Below are 14,699 nucleotides of genomic sequence, written 5' to 3' on the forward strand. Positions count from 1 at the left end.
ATGGCATAAAGCCACATGGAGGCACACCATGAGAAACTCATTAGTCTGTGCTCTACACTCTGTCCATAAATCTTCGGATCATTACCAAGAGGCCAGCTGGGTCTGAGGCCAGCATGTCTCTACCAACCCTCTAACATGGGCTAAACTTCCTTCTTTAATTAAGAAAGTACAGGCCTCCGGCTCAAAGCTTTTAGGGCAAACAGCTGTCTCCAGCCAGAATATAATAAGCAGCCCTGAGTTACAGGAATTTCTATGATATTTTTAATTTTGTAGTTACTTTTTTTTTTTTTTTTGAGACAGAATCTCACTCTGTCACCCAGGCTGGAGTACAGTGGCGCAATGAAGGCTCACTGCAGCCTTGACTTCCCAGGCTCCAGCAATCCTCCCACCTCAGCCTCCCAAGTAGCTGGGACCACAGGTGCATACCACCATACCCAGCTAATTTTTTTATATTTTGTAGAGACGGGGCATTGCCATGTTGCCCAGGCTGGTCTTGAACTCCTGAGCTCAAGTGATCCACTCGCCTCAGCCTGCCAAAGTGCTGGGGTTACAGGTGTGAGCCACCGTGACTGGCCATTTTCTATTATTTTACTGAAGGCAAGTAACACCTGGATTTCCTTAACATCGTTATTTCAAATTTCCATTTTAGTTTTTAAAAAAGTTTGATTTAAAGAAGGATTCCTTTTTTTTTTTGAGTCCTTTTTTTAGGCTTTTATTTTAGGTTCAAGGATGCACACGCCGGTTTGTTATACAGGTAAATCCCGTGCTGTGGGGGTTTGCTGCGCAGGTTACTTCAACACCCAGATGATAAGCAGAGTACCTGGTAATAGGTGCGTTTCAATCCTCACACTCCTCCCACCTTCCATCCTCAAGAGCACCCTGGTGTCTATGGTTCCTTTATTTTTTTTTGAGACAGAGTCTTGATCTGTCGCCAGGCGCCAGGTTGGAGTGCAGTGGTGCAATCTCGGCTCACTGCAACCTCCGCCTCCCGGGTTCAAGCAATTCTCATGCCTCAGCCTCCCAGGTAGCTGGGACTACAGGCGTGCGCCACCACACCCAGCTAATTTTTGTATTTTTTTAGTAGAGACAGGGTTTCACCATGTTGGCCAGGATGGTCTCGATCTCTTGACCTTGTGATCTGCCCGCTTCAGCCTCCCAAAGTGCTGGGATTACAGGCGTGAGCCACTGCACCTGGCCCCCCGCTTTTTTTTGTGTGCAGTGGTGTGATCTTGGCTCACTGCAACCTCCGCCTCCTGGGTTCAAGCAATTTTCCTGCCTCGGCCTCCCAAAGGCACGTGCCTCCTTACAGGTATGTGCCACCATGCCTGGTTAATTTTTTTGTAATTTTTTTTTTTTTTTTTTTTTTTTAGTAAAGACAGGGATTCACCATGTTGGTCAGGCTGGTCTCAAACTCCTGACCTCAGGTGATCCACCTGCCTTGGCCTCCCAAAGTGTTGGGATTAGAGGTGTGAACCACCGCGCCCGGCCTATGGTTCCCTTTAAAGAAGGGTTTCTTAACCTCGGGCCTGTGGATAGAAGTCAGCAGGTCTGTGAACTTGGGGGAAAAAAATCAGTCGTTCTTTTCACTAACCTCTAACTGAAATGTAGCTTTTCCTTCTATAGGAACCTAGATGATGGTCCCCAACAGGACCTGCAGTCCCCGTGATCTGTCGACAGTGGGGTCACAGGTATTTTCATAGCATCCCAGTTGCTGCAGATAGGACAGCTCCCGATTTTGGGGCTTGTTGGCCCCGCCACTACATCTTAGTTAATGCGTTAAGAAGAGCAGCTCACAGAATGCTACATCACAGACTCTTTTTTAAAAATACTCTGACAGCTGTTTTCTAAAATAATCAGCTTCCTTTTTGATCTTGTGGATTTTATTTTATGCACTGAAAGCCATTATTCTGAGAAGTCCGTAGGCTTCTCCAGAATGCCAAAGTGGTCTGTGCAAACCAAAAAAAAAAAAAAGCCTAAGGACTTTGGTTGATTAAAGAAAACACACCGGGCAAACTGACTTAAGACTCTGGACGCTGGATGGGGCTGGCTGCTGACCACGGATGTGCCACCAGGCCGTGCCGCCTGCCATGAGCCAGCCCCATAGGCAATGGCAGCAAAGCCGGGCCCAGGCTCCAGGGGCCACGATTCCTGCCCCAACCCTTTGCCTCCCGGGTCTGGGACCAGTCCCAGCCCCACCTCACCTTGTCCATCATGGCAAAGATCCGGTCCACTCTCTTTTCTGGAGTGTTCTCCTCCTCTGGGAGCTCCACGGTGTTCCCCTGCAGGGACGGACAAGGCGGGACTGGGGCCTAGCACCCTGGGCTTTGGGCTCTTGGCCACACATTTGCCCCCCAGACCTGGCAGGTTCCAGATGAGAACCGCCTCCCTCTTCTTTCCCCTCCCCATCCCTGCCATTCTGCCCTGGAATATCCCACACCCCAGTCCCACTATCTGCCAGCCCCTGCCTGCCTGCCTGCCTGCCTGCCTGCCTGCCCAGGCAGAGATGTACAGAACAGAACAGCTCATCTAGGGACCCCCTGCTCCCACCCTGGGCAGGGGCACGGCTGCACAGGCGCTGTCTCTCTCTCAGTGACTGGCTTTGCCCCTCTTGCCACCCCCCACCCCATGGGAACTGGCCTCTCACCACCATCTGGTAAATGGCGTCCACAATGTCCAGCATCTCATTCCTGGTGATGTAGCCGTCGTTGTCCAAGTCATAGAGTTTGAAGGCCCCTGTAAGCAAGCAGCCAGCACTGAGTGATCCCCAGGCTGGGGCGGCCGGGAGGGGTCTTCAGCTCACCCCTCCTCTCTGTACCTCAACATGAAGTTAGAGACCGGGTGGCCCATTCTTCATCAGGTCAACAAATATTTACATCAAGATAGGGACACACACACACACACCCCCCATTGCAACTAGGGTTAAAAATAAATAAGACTGGGCGTGGTGGCTCACACCTGTAATTCCAGCACTTTAGGAGGCTGAGGTGGGTGGATTGCTTGAGCCCATGAGTTCGAGATCAGCCTGAGCAACATGACAAAACCCTATCTCTACAAAAATACAAAAATTAGCCGGGCATGGTGGCATGTGCCTGTAGTTTCAGCTACTTGCAAGGCTGAGGTGGGAGGATGGCTTGAGCCCAGGAGGTGAAGGTTATAATAAGACGAGATTGGGCCACTGCACTCTAGCCTGGGTGACAGAGCAAGACCCTCTCTCTCTCACTTTCTCTCTCTCTCTCTCTCTCTCCATATATGTATATATATACACACACACATACACACACATATACATATATATTAATTAATTAAAAATAACGGGGCCAGGCACAGTGATTCACGCCTGTAATCCCAGCACTTTGGGAGGCTGAGATGGGTGGACCACCTGAGGTCAGGAGTTCGAGACCAGCCTGGCCAACATGATGAAACCCCGTCTCTACTAAAAATACAAAAATTAGCCAGGCATGGTGGTGGGCACCTGTAATCCCAGCTACTTGGGAGGCTAAGGCACAAGAATCACTTGAATTCGGGAGGCAGAGGTTGTAGTGAGCTGAGATTGCACCACTGCACTCCAGCCTGGGCGACAAAGCAAGACTCTGTCTCTAAATGAATAAATAAAATAAAGAGAGGAGGCATTGGGCTGCCAGGGCCAAGGCCTCAGAGGCTGAAGCCGAGTGAGTGGGAAGCCAGGGACCTGGGGTGTGGCCCAGAGGAGTCCACCCGCCACCCCACTCCCTCCCCCACTCCAGCCCCCACCGCCTCCCCATGGTCCACTCGGCTCCCACAGTGATGCTGTGGCCCCGACAGTCAACATTAGGTAATAAATAGTGCATCACGAGGAGAAGCTTTTGCATAAATAAAATTCTCTTTTATTCCTTAAAAAAAAAGGCTGGGCACAGTGTCTCACGTCTGTAATCCCAACACTTTGGGAGGTCAAGGCAGGTGGATCACGAGGTCAGGAGTTCGAGACCAGTCTGGCCAACATAGTGAAACCCTGTCTCTATTAAAAATACAAAAATTAGCTGGGCGTGGTGGCACGTGCCTGTAGTCCCAGCTACTCAAGAGGCTGAGGCAGGAGAATCACTTGAACCCGGGAGGCGGAGGTCGTAGTAAGCCAAGGTCATGCCACTGCATCCAGCCTGGGCAACAGAGTGAGACTCCATCTCAATCAATCAATCAATCAATCAATAGAAACTGCAGGGTCTTCTGGCTGCCGGCAGAATGAAGTGTGAAAGTCTTCCCGAGCAGGGAGCTCTGGCCACATGGTTTCCATCTTCCCCACCCTTCATGCTCCCTGCATTCCTGCTAATGCTGCCAGGGGCCTGAACAGCCTCCCTCCTGTCCTCTCAGCCTCCCTCTATGGGCCTCGCACATGCGGGCCCCCTGCCTAGAGCCCTTGCACCCCTCCCCAGCTCCCCTCACCCCAGCCCAGCGCCTACCAGGCAGGTGCCCTCCTGCTCATGACTCCCTCTCTCCTCCTCACCTGCAGTTTCCCGAGGTTTTTGTAAATCCTGCTGCCACGCTAGACTGACAACCATGAGAGCAGGACCTATCTATCTTATCCCCCAGTGGGTCCCTGGTACCAACACCTGGCTGCGTGCAGTCATCATTTGGTGAATGAACAAGTGAGTAAGTGAAGGAGTGAAAGCCGAAATCAAAGCAGTGGCTGTGAAAGAGGTGGGTCCGGCACTGAACTTGGGTCTTGGGTCCCCACTGCCCCTCCCGCTGCCCAGGTCTGCACCTGCCCGAGTGTAGCCAAGGCTCCTGCCAGCCTCTGCCCGCAGCCCTCCCTGCCCACCTGCCTCAGCGAGCCTCCTTCCCGCTGCCGGCCACCTCCAGGAAACCCTCCGACCTGGAAGCGCTGATGTCTGTGCCACTCTCTGAACCTGGGACAGCTGGCCTGGCCTAGTTACTTGGCCATGTGAGGGCTACCTGCCCAGGGCCCAGGCCTGCCCTCAGTGGACAGACACAGCTGGACACCATCTGCGGTCACTGTGGTGGGCGTCTGCTGCCCCTGCCTGGTGAGGGCCACGGGCTGCCTCCCTCCTGCCTGGGCCCGCCAGCTGCTGCCCCACGGGGCCAAAGGAGCCGGACTTACACCGCAGCTTCTCATCCAGGGTCCCCCTCGAGGTCACCGACAGCGCCTGGATGAACTCGGAGAACTCGATCCGCCCGTCCTGACAGGAGAGAGAGGGGATGGCCGCGGTCAGTGCCGGCCAGGCCACCGGGTCAGGCTGAACCCCAGAGGCGGGCAAGGGGCAGTCGCAGGCTCCAGACACTGTGGCCAATGAACACTCGGGTGGAGAGGGCAGGCTCAAAGGGACGGAGGCAAGAGGCAAGGAGAGGGCCAGGAGCAGAGGCTGGGGGACTGGGTGGGGGTTAGAAGTGGGAGGGGCCGGGAGGGAGGGACAGGAAGAGGGGCTGAAACTGAACAGAGAGGCTGACTCCACTCCTGACGGAAGAAGGTGCCAGAAGCACCAACGCCTGTGCCCCTCTCAGCAACGGCACCTGGAAACCCCTCGGCCTGGAGCTGTGGGCTCACAGGCTTTTGCAGAGGGAGGGCCACTGCAGGCTGTTCAATGCCACCCGTTATTTGCAAATAAGAAACTGAGGCCAAAGAAGGGAAGAGCCCTCCCCAGGGTCAGGAGTGTTATTCCCAGCCTGGGGGAACCTGGGAGAAGGTGGGGGTGTGACAGAATAGAAACCTCCTCGGTGCCAGCAGCAGGGGGTACAGGGACAAGTGACAGTCAATCCACCCTCAAATGCTACTGCCAGACAGAACCGGGGTCATCGCAGAAAACCCAACAGCTGTCGGTGCAGCCACTGCCCGAAGGGAACACGAGCTACCACACGGTGAGTCCTGAAAATGTGACGCTCAGTGGAAAAAGCCAGGAACAAAAGATCCTATAGCTTATGATTCCCAGAGCCTCAGTTTCCTGACCTACAATATAGGCATTAAAGTACTCAGCCCCCAGGTGCTTGTAAGGCCTCATTAAAAATAATCCATGTATGGTCAGGCGCAGTGACTCACACCTGTAATCCTAGTACTTTGGGAAGCCAAGGCAGGTGGATCATCTGAGATTAGGAGTTCAAGACCAGCCTGGGCAACACGGTGAAACCCCATCTCTAGTAAAAATACAAAAAAAATTAGCCAGGCGTGGTGGCAGGTGCCTGTAATCCCAGCTACTCAGGAGGCTGAAGCAGGAGAATCGCTTGAACTCAAGAGGCAGAGGTTGCAGTGAGTTGAGATCGCGCCACTGTACTCCAGCCTGGGTGACAGAGCAAGACTCTGTCTAAAAAAAAAAAATCCATGTAAAGAGCTTATACATAGTAAATGTTCAGTAAATACTGGTTATTATTATTAATCTTGTTATTATCACTGGAGGCATTTGCATTTATGCTTGTAAGAGAAATGTCAGGGTGTACATGCATATATATAAGTGTAATAAGTGTATACATGCATGTGTGTACATGATATACATGTGTGTATATGTGTGTCTCTGTGTGTACATGTGTGTGCACTTGCAAATCCATTCATTGTGCATATGTGTGCATTTGTGTGAACTGTATGAGTATACATCTGTGTTCATGTGTGTGCACTGTATTCATGTGTGTGCACTGTATGAGCATAGATGTGTCTGTGTGCACTGTATGAGTATACATGTGCGTTCATGTGTGTGCACTGTGAGAGCATAGATGTGTTTGTGTGCAGTGTATGAGTATGCATGTGTGTTCATGTGTGTGCACTGTATGAGCATAGATGTGTCTGTGCACTGTATGAGTATACATGTGTGTTCACGTGTGCACACTGTACGAGTATACATGTGTGTTCATGTGTGTGCACTGTATGAACATAGATGCATGTTCATGTGTGTGCACTGTATGAGCATAGATGTGTTTGTGTGCACTGTATGAGTATACATGTATGTTCATGTGTGTGCACTGTATGGGTATACATGTGTGTTCATGTGTGCACCGTATAAGCATAGATGTGTGTTCATGTGTGCGCACTGTATGATCATATATGTGTCTGTGTGCACTGTATGAGTATACATGTGTGTTCATGTGTGTGCACTGTATTCATGTGCGTGCACTGTATGAGCATAGATGTGTCTGTGTGCACTGTATGAGTATACATCTGTGTTCATGTGTGTGCACTGTATTCATGTGCATGCACTGTATGAGCATAGATGTGTCTGTGTGCACTGTATGAGTATACATGTGCGTTCATGTGTGTGCACTGTGAGAGCATAGATGTGTTTGTGTGCAGTGTATGAGTATGCATGTGTGTTCATGTGTGTGCACTATATGAGCATAGATGTGTCTGTGTGCACTGTATGAGTATACATGTGCGTTCATGTGTGTGCACTGTGAGAGCATAGATGTGTTTGTGTGCAGTGTATGAGTATGCATGTGTGTTCATGTGTGTGCACTATATGAGCATAGATGTATCTGTGTGCACTGTATGAGTATACATCTGTGTTCATGTGTGTGCACTGTATTCATGTGTGTGCACTGTGAGAGCATAGATGTGTTTGTGTGCAGTGTATGAGTATGCATGTGTGTTCATGTGTGTGCACTGTATGAGCATAGATGTGTCTGTGTGCACTGTATGAGTATACATGTGTGTTCACGTGTGTACACTGTACGAGTATACATGTGTGTTCATGTGTGTGCACTGTATAAACATAGATGCATGTTCATGTGTGTGCACTGTATGAGCATAGATGTGTTTGTGTGCACTGTATGAGTATACATGTATGTTCATGTGTGTGCACTGTATGGGTATACATGTGTGTTCATGTGTGCACCGTATAAGCATAGATGTGTGTTCATGTGTGCGCACTGTATGATCATATATGTGTCTGTGTGCACTGTATGAGTATACATGTGTGTTCATGTGTGTGCACTGTATAAACATAGATGCATGTTCATGTGTGTGCAGTGTATGAGCATAGATGTGTCTGTGTGCACTGTATGAGTATACATGTGTGTTCATGTGTGCGCTGTATAAGCATAGATGTGTGTTCATGTGTGTGCACTGTATGAGCATAGATGTGTCTGTGTGCACTGTATGAGTATACATGTGTGTTCATGTGTGTGCACTGTATGAGCATAGATGTGTGTTCATGTGTGTGCACTGTATGAGCATAGATGTGTCTGTGTGCACTGTATGAGTATACATGTGTGTTCATGTGTGTGCACTGTATGAGCATAGATGTGTCTGTGTGCACTGTATGAGTATACATGCGTGTTCATATGCATCTCCCTGTATGTGTGCCTGTGTGTGTGCATGGTATTAGAGTGTATGTGCACATACACCTCTGTGTGAGAGCTTAGATGTGCATGACAGTGCATGAGTGGGTGTACATATGTGTGCACACGTGTGTGCATGCATTTGGATGCATCTGTGCTTATCATGTGTGTATCTGCATGTGTACATGTGCATGCATTTATGTGTGACTGTGTATGTGTGTGTGCCAGCATGCCCTTGTGTGTGTTTCTTCTCCAGAGGGAAGAGCAGGAGAGAGTGGGTGTGGAGACGCTGCAGGTGCCCACGGGAGCTGAGCCAGCTGCCGCGGGAGGGAAGAGGCTCTGGGCTGCCTCGGGCCCCATCCATCCCCAGCTCACCTTGTTTTCATCAAAGACGTTAAAAACAAACGTGGCAAACTTGGTGGGGTCTCCAAACGGGAAGAATTGCTTGTAGATCTTCTGGAAGCCTGCTGCGTCCAGCTGCCCACTGGGGCAATCCTTGATGAAGCCTTTGTACCTGGAGGCAGCAGACCAGGCCAGAGAGGGTAAAAGAGATGCCAACATCACCCACCCACCAACATCGCCCGCCCAGGGCCCAGGAAAGCTGTGGCTCCTTGTTCAAAGAGATGGTGCCACATGGGGCCATGGGCACAGACCCAGACTTGACAGGCACGGGCACAGTCCCACCTCTGCCTCTTACTATGGTGTGACCTTGGATACAGACTTCACCTCTCTGAGTCTCGTCTGCCTGAGGGGGTTAAGAGCCGACATAGGAATTAACCCAGATACTGCACACAGCGTGAGCATGTGGCCACCCAGCCCTGTGCTCCACCCAAGGGGGCTAAGAGTCACATGAATGGCCTCCCCGAAGCCACATGCCTGCGCAAGACCCTCCCACCTCCCCGCCTTCTCCGCTGAGCCCCTCCTGGCATCACAGCCGGGCAGGCTGCTGCTGGCGCTGGTGGGTAGACCACCATATGGAGCTGGCAGCTGGCCCCTCCCACATGCCCACACCCCGCCTCTCAGCCTCTGTTCCCAGGGAACTGGGTAAACAGCATGGAGGGACCCTGGCCGTTCCGACCGGACTTGTCTGCCCTGCAGTCCTGGTGCCCAGTAGTCCTGGTGCCCAGCACGAGATCCTCCAGATCCCCAGGTGGCTGACGGTGGGATGGCTTTGCACCCCCAATCCCAGGCCAAATCTCTGTCATTCACTAGCTGTACAACCTCAAGCAAATGCCCTCACCTGTTTCCTCATCCATAAAATGGGATGGTTCTCACACCCATCTTGTTGGTGTGAGGGACACGGTGCATGTAACCACAGGGCTCGGCACAAAAACGGGTCAATAGTGTGAACTTTAGAACTGTGAACTTAGATATGTGTTGTTCTAAACCAGTTCACACGCTGGCTCCTGTGTGCAGTTGAACCATCCCTCCCACCCCACCACAGGGGTCACACACTCCTCAGAGGACGATTCCTTCCACAACGGGAAGCCAGAGAAAGCAGTCAGCTGTTCCCAACACCAGCTATTACCTTTGCAGGGCCAGACCCAACTGGGAACTCTGCACACCTTATTCTCCCAGAATGTTCCTAACAGTCCTACAGCCCTATGAGAAGGTACTATAAGGAAGCTTTGTTTTTTTGTTTGTTTTTTTTTTTGAGACAAAGTCTCTCTCTGTTACCCAAGATGGAGTGCAGTGGTGCGATCTCAGCTCACTGCAACCTCCACCTCCCGGGTTCAAGCGATTCTCCTGCCTCAGCCTTCTGAGTAGCTGGGATTACAGGCATGTGCCACCACATCCAGCTAATTTTTGTATTTTTAGTAGAGATGAGGTTTCACCATGTTGGCCAGGCTGGTCCCGAACCCCTGACCTCAGGTGATCTGCCCGCCTCAGCCTCCCAAAGTGCTGGGATTACAGGCATGAGCCATGGTGCCAGGCTGAGGAAGCTCATTTTAAAGATGAGAAAACAGGTTCAGAGAGAGAGAAAGACATTTGCAAGTCCTCGAAGCCCAGGCTACAGAGGAGGTGGGGATCAAATGCTGAAGAGGCCAATGCTCAAGAAGCCAGATCACCGCAGACTTTCACACAACCCCCGTTCCCCCTTCAATGTGACCCACGCAAAGTCTCCACCCTTCCCTCCAACATCAGAGAGGGTTCTGGGATGACCGTGCAGGAAATGCACGTAGGGCTGTGATTAGGGCCCATCCAGAGAGGGCGCACATGGAAAAGCCATCGTCCCCCTCCCCAGTAAAGAGGAATCTAAGGGACCGGAATGGGTCCTGGGCACACAAGGACCTGAAGGGACGTGCGGGGCACCCAGGGGTGGGACCCTTGAACATTCTGCAGCCTGAATGGCGAAGCTCATGCACCCAGCCTCCCGCCAGTACTGTGGCTGCTACTGCTGTGGTGAGGGCGGTTGAGTTGGGGAGGAGGATGGAGGAGGGCAGAGAAGATGGGGTGGGATGTGGGAGGGAGGGGAGTTCTTCTTGAATCAGACCACAGCAGGCACATGACCATCCTGGCAGTGCCCACAGCAAGCAGGAGGCCGTGAATAGGCCAGCCCTCTGCACCTTTTCCTGTCCCTACCCCAGAACGCCTTGAAGGGTGCTAGAGGCCCAGGGAGGTAGGTCCCAGCTCAGGAACCATTGGCCTTTGTAGCAACCCATGACGGCAGCCCAATCCCGGACACTGTGAGACTGGGTGGTTCCCCCTCAACTCGCCCTGCACACCCTCGGCGGTCAGCCCAACCATCCCATTTCACAGATGTGGGTGCTGAGGCATGGAGAGGTCAGGAGATTCATCCACAGCAACTGTGAGACTCGGAGCAGGCCCCACTTCTCCTGTCCTCTGCCCTGCCGGTCAGCCTGCGACCCCAGCATCCATCCCTCCTGTGCAGGTGATGACCACAGGCCCACCCAGAATCCCTGCAGCCTGGTGGGACTCTCGGGGTCTACTGGCCTCTGCTCAGCCCTGAGATCTGTTCTGAGCCCCTGCTTGGATCAGCCAAGCAAGAAGGAAGCAAAGCAGAACAGTCAGAAAACCACGGATGTGAGGCCGGGTGCGGAGGCTCACGCCTGTCATCCCCGCACTGTAGGAGTCCGAGGTGGGCAGATCATTTGAGGTCAGGAGTTCAAGACTAGCCTGGTCAACATGGTGAAAATCCATCTCTACTAAATATACAAAAATTAGCCAGGCCTGGTGGTGCATGTCTGTAATCCCAGCTACTCAGGAGGCTGAGGCAGGAGAGTCACTTGAACCTGGGAGGCGGAGGTTGCACTGAGCCAAGATCATGCCACTGTGGATCTCAAGTCCCTTCCCACAGCAGGAGGAAGGGACACAGCCACCCCTACTCCCAGCCCTTAAAGCTGCCTTCTCCCTGCTTCTTTCCAGTTTCTTCTGTTTCAGCCTGGCCCATGACCCCAGAACCCCAGGCCAGGATGGGCCCCTAGGCGGGGGGGGAAACATGCCTGGCACCAGGACGTAATGGCCCATGTGGGGACACACCCAGCTGTCGCCAGACCTCCCTGGATGCCAGATGGTTACTTCTTCGTGCAAACCTTCTAACTTATCCACGATGGGTCTGTGCTACTTGAGTGATTCTAAAAGGTTATTAAAAACAATAAAGACAAAACAAAAGGCACCCAAAGGCATCCCTGCAGATGGCTCACAGGGGCCGCTCTAAGGAGAGGGAGGTTGTGCACAGTCTATGCAGCGCTCGGCTGTGGAAGGCGGGCAGTGAGGGTCTGTGCGGAGGGAAGCCAGCCTCAGGGGGGAGCCTTCGGGGGCCTATTACCACTGCAGAGGTTATCACTGTGGGGCCCTAGCCCCCTTCCATGCCATTAGCAGGGCCCCAATAAGCCCCCCTTGAAGCAATGCCCATGAGGGGGTGCCCAGCCTACTGTTCCAGCTTCCTCCTGCCAGACCCCGCATACTCTACACCCAGACTTCGGATAGGCTCCTCTGAGCCCTCTTCTCACTTGGCCTCAACCTGTCCCCTGGCCCCCGCCCCAGGTCTTCGGCCTGCCTGGCCCAGCTGTAGCCAGAATCCCTACACCACGATATCTGATCAAGTTCCTCGGTGAGTCCTCGTCCTGCCCCCCTGCATCAGCCTGCGCAGTCAGTTCAGCAGGAATGCCCTGCCCTGGAGGCCTCCTCTTACTCAGTTTCCACCCACTGAGCCCTCACCCTGTTCACTGGTGGTAAAGCCTCACTTTTCCTCGCATTCGGGGTTGTGACAGTCCTGACACCTATTGCAAGAGTCCTGAATGAAGCCTTCTGACTTTTTTTTGAGATGGAGTCTTGCTCTGTCGCCAGGCTGGAGTACAGTGGTACAATCTCGGCTCACTGCAACCTCCACCTCCTGGGCTCACTCAAGTGATTCTCCCGCCTCAGCCTCCCAAGTAGCTGGGATTACAGGCGCCTGCCACCATGCCCAACTAATTTTTGTATTTTTAGTAGAGACGAGGTTTCACCATGTTGGCCAGGATGGTCTCAAACTCCTGACCTCGTGATCCGCCTGTCTTGGCCTCCCAATGTGCTGGGATTACAGGCATGAGCCACAGCACCAGCTGATGTTGCTTCTTTCAGGAAGTCAGCCCAGCTGGTCTGAGGCCTCAGGGCCTGCTCTGCTCCCCTGCCCGCTTGTCCGTCCCAGCAGAGCGTGGACCACGCTACACCATATGTGCCTCCAGGCCAGTCCCCACCAGAATGTAGGTTCCCGACACCCCTGTGCCCTGATGACCCACATGAGGCCTGGCAAGTAACGTGGGTCTGGTGCATGTCTGAATAAACATACAAATTGCCAGGCAGGGGCGGAGGGAGCAACAGCCCATGTGCCTGGCTCCTTCTTCCTGAGCCCCTTGGAACAGGGACCTCCAGAGACCCCGGCTGGGACCTAAGAGCTCTGTGGGCACAGTAAGAAAACCACTGATGTGTGGCCAGGCACGGTGGCTCACGCCTGTAATTCCAGCACTTTGGGAGGCAGAGGCGGGGGGATCACCTGAGGTTGGGAGTTCCAGACCAGCCCGGCCAACATGGCAAAACCCCATCTCTACTAAATACACAAAAATTAGCTGGGTCTGGTGGTGTATGTCTATAATCCCAGCTACTTAGGAGGCTGAGGCAGGAGAATCACTTGAACTCAGGAGATGGAGGTTGCAGGGAGCCGAGATCATGCCACTGCACTCCAGCCTGGTTGATAAAGTGAGTGAGACTCCATCTTGAAAAGAAAAGAAAAGAAAAACACTGATGTGCTTCCACCCTCTGTGTATGGAGACTGGCCTAGAGAGGGAGAGAGACAGGCCGAAAGTCACACAGCAAGTCACCAGCAGAAACAGGGCGCAGACGCAGGCTCCTGCCTCCCAGGCTCCCTGCCTCACCTGCCCCTCCGGCAAGCCAGGCTGCACCGCCCCCGCGTAAGCGCATGGGTAAAGCGACTGCTACCCAAACATTACGTAACTCCCTGTTCATCGTCAGAAGGTGGAGGAGGGAGCCTGCCTCAAACGGAGCAGAGAGACGGGGTGGGGGGGTCTGAAGCTTCCCAGGCACCCCAGCCACCCCTAGGCCTCTACCACTCCGCAAATCACCGCAGCTCCGAGGCTGGGATTTCACACCACAGTCCCAGCCTGACATGCCACCCATCTGCCACCAGCTAGCTGAGTCAGGACGCCCCAAAGCAGCCGCACACCCCCTCCTGCAGTGGGCACCCGAGTGAGCTGCTGGCTGAATGATGAAGATCATGCCCAAGAATCTTGTGCCCAGGATGCCTCAGAGATGTGACTCTACCCCCACCCCTGGTCCAGGGTCAGGTTCCCACAGGCCCGGGCCTCCTCCTTCCCCTCCCACCAGTCCCTCCCTCTCACCTTCAGACATGCTGCCGCCAGACCTGCTCTGGTGCTGGGACACGGGCCTGTGCTCCAGGCCTGGCCCAAACCTGTCGTGCTGGGGGAGGGCCCTGAGCAAACCCCTTCCCGACAATGGCCCTCGGTTTCCCTGTGAGTAAAGTAAGTGGCTCATGCTAGACCAGGGTCCCACCCCACCTGTCCTGTGCACGGTAGACATTCAGCATCACTCCCCAGCCTCTACCACACAGATGCCAGTAACACCCCCTCCCCAAGTGAGGCCAACCCCGAGTGTCTCCAGACACTGCCAAATATCCCCTCGGGGGCAGAAGCATTCCGGTTGAGAACCGCTGAACCAGATGGTCTCTGGGGACCCCCACAAGCTCTGGGGATCCGCCATAAGCATCTGATTCTAACAGCTATTCAGGAGACCCACTGAGAGCCAGGCACGGGGCGGGGTGCTTTCCAGGCGTGACTCTGCCCAATCGCCCCAACATCCAGGAGGTGAGGCCAATCCCGCCCACTTTACCGAAGGAGAAACTGAGGTTTCTGGAGGTGAAGGCCCTCCCGGCTCAGGGCCTCCATGCAGATGTCTTCTGCGGGGTCTGCTCT

The 14,699-nt window shown here is 53.4% G+C and overlaps 1 protein-coding gene across 1 annotated transcript in view; it reads right to left on the reverse strand.

Moving 5' to 3' along the window:
- Positions 1–14,699, reverse strand: part of NCS1 (neuronal calcium sensor 1) — a 68,457-nt gene that overhangs the window by 12,389 nt on the left and 41,369 nt on the right. Inside the window, exons 3-6 of the mRNA XM_064377025.1 lie at positions 8,626–8,764; positions 5,093–5,171; positions 2,645–2,733; positions 2,202–2,279 (exon numbers count right to left, since the gene is read on the reverse strand). Of these exons, the coding sequence (XP_064233095.1) occupies positions 2,202–2,279; positions 2,645–2,733; positions 5,093–5,171; positions 8,626–8,764 (385 nt within the window). The remainder of the gene's footprint in view (positions 1–2,201; positions 2,280–2,644; positions 2,734–5,092; positions 5,172–8,625; positions 8,765–14,699) is intronic.

Source organism: Aotus nancymaae, unplaced genomic scaffold, assembly GCF_030222135.1.
Source record: "Aotus nancymaae isolate 86718 unplaced genomic scaffold, 86718_ANA_hifiasm-v0.15.2.pri h1tg000003l, whole genome shotgun sequence".
Classification (NCBI taxonomy): Eukaryota; Metazoa; Chordata; class Mammalia; order Primates; family Aotidae; genus Aotus; species Aotus nancymaae.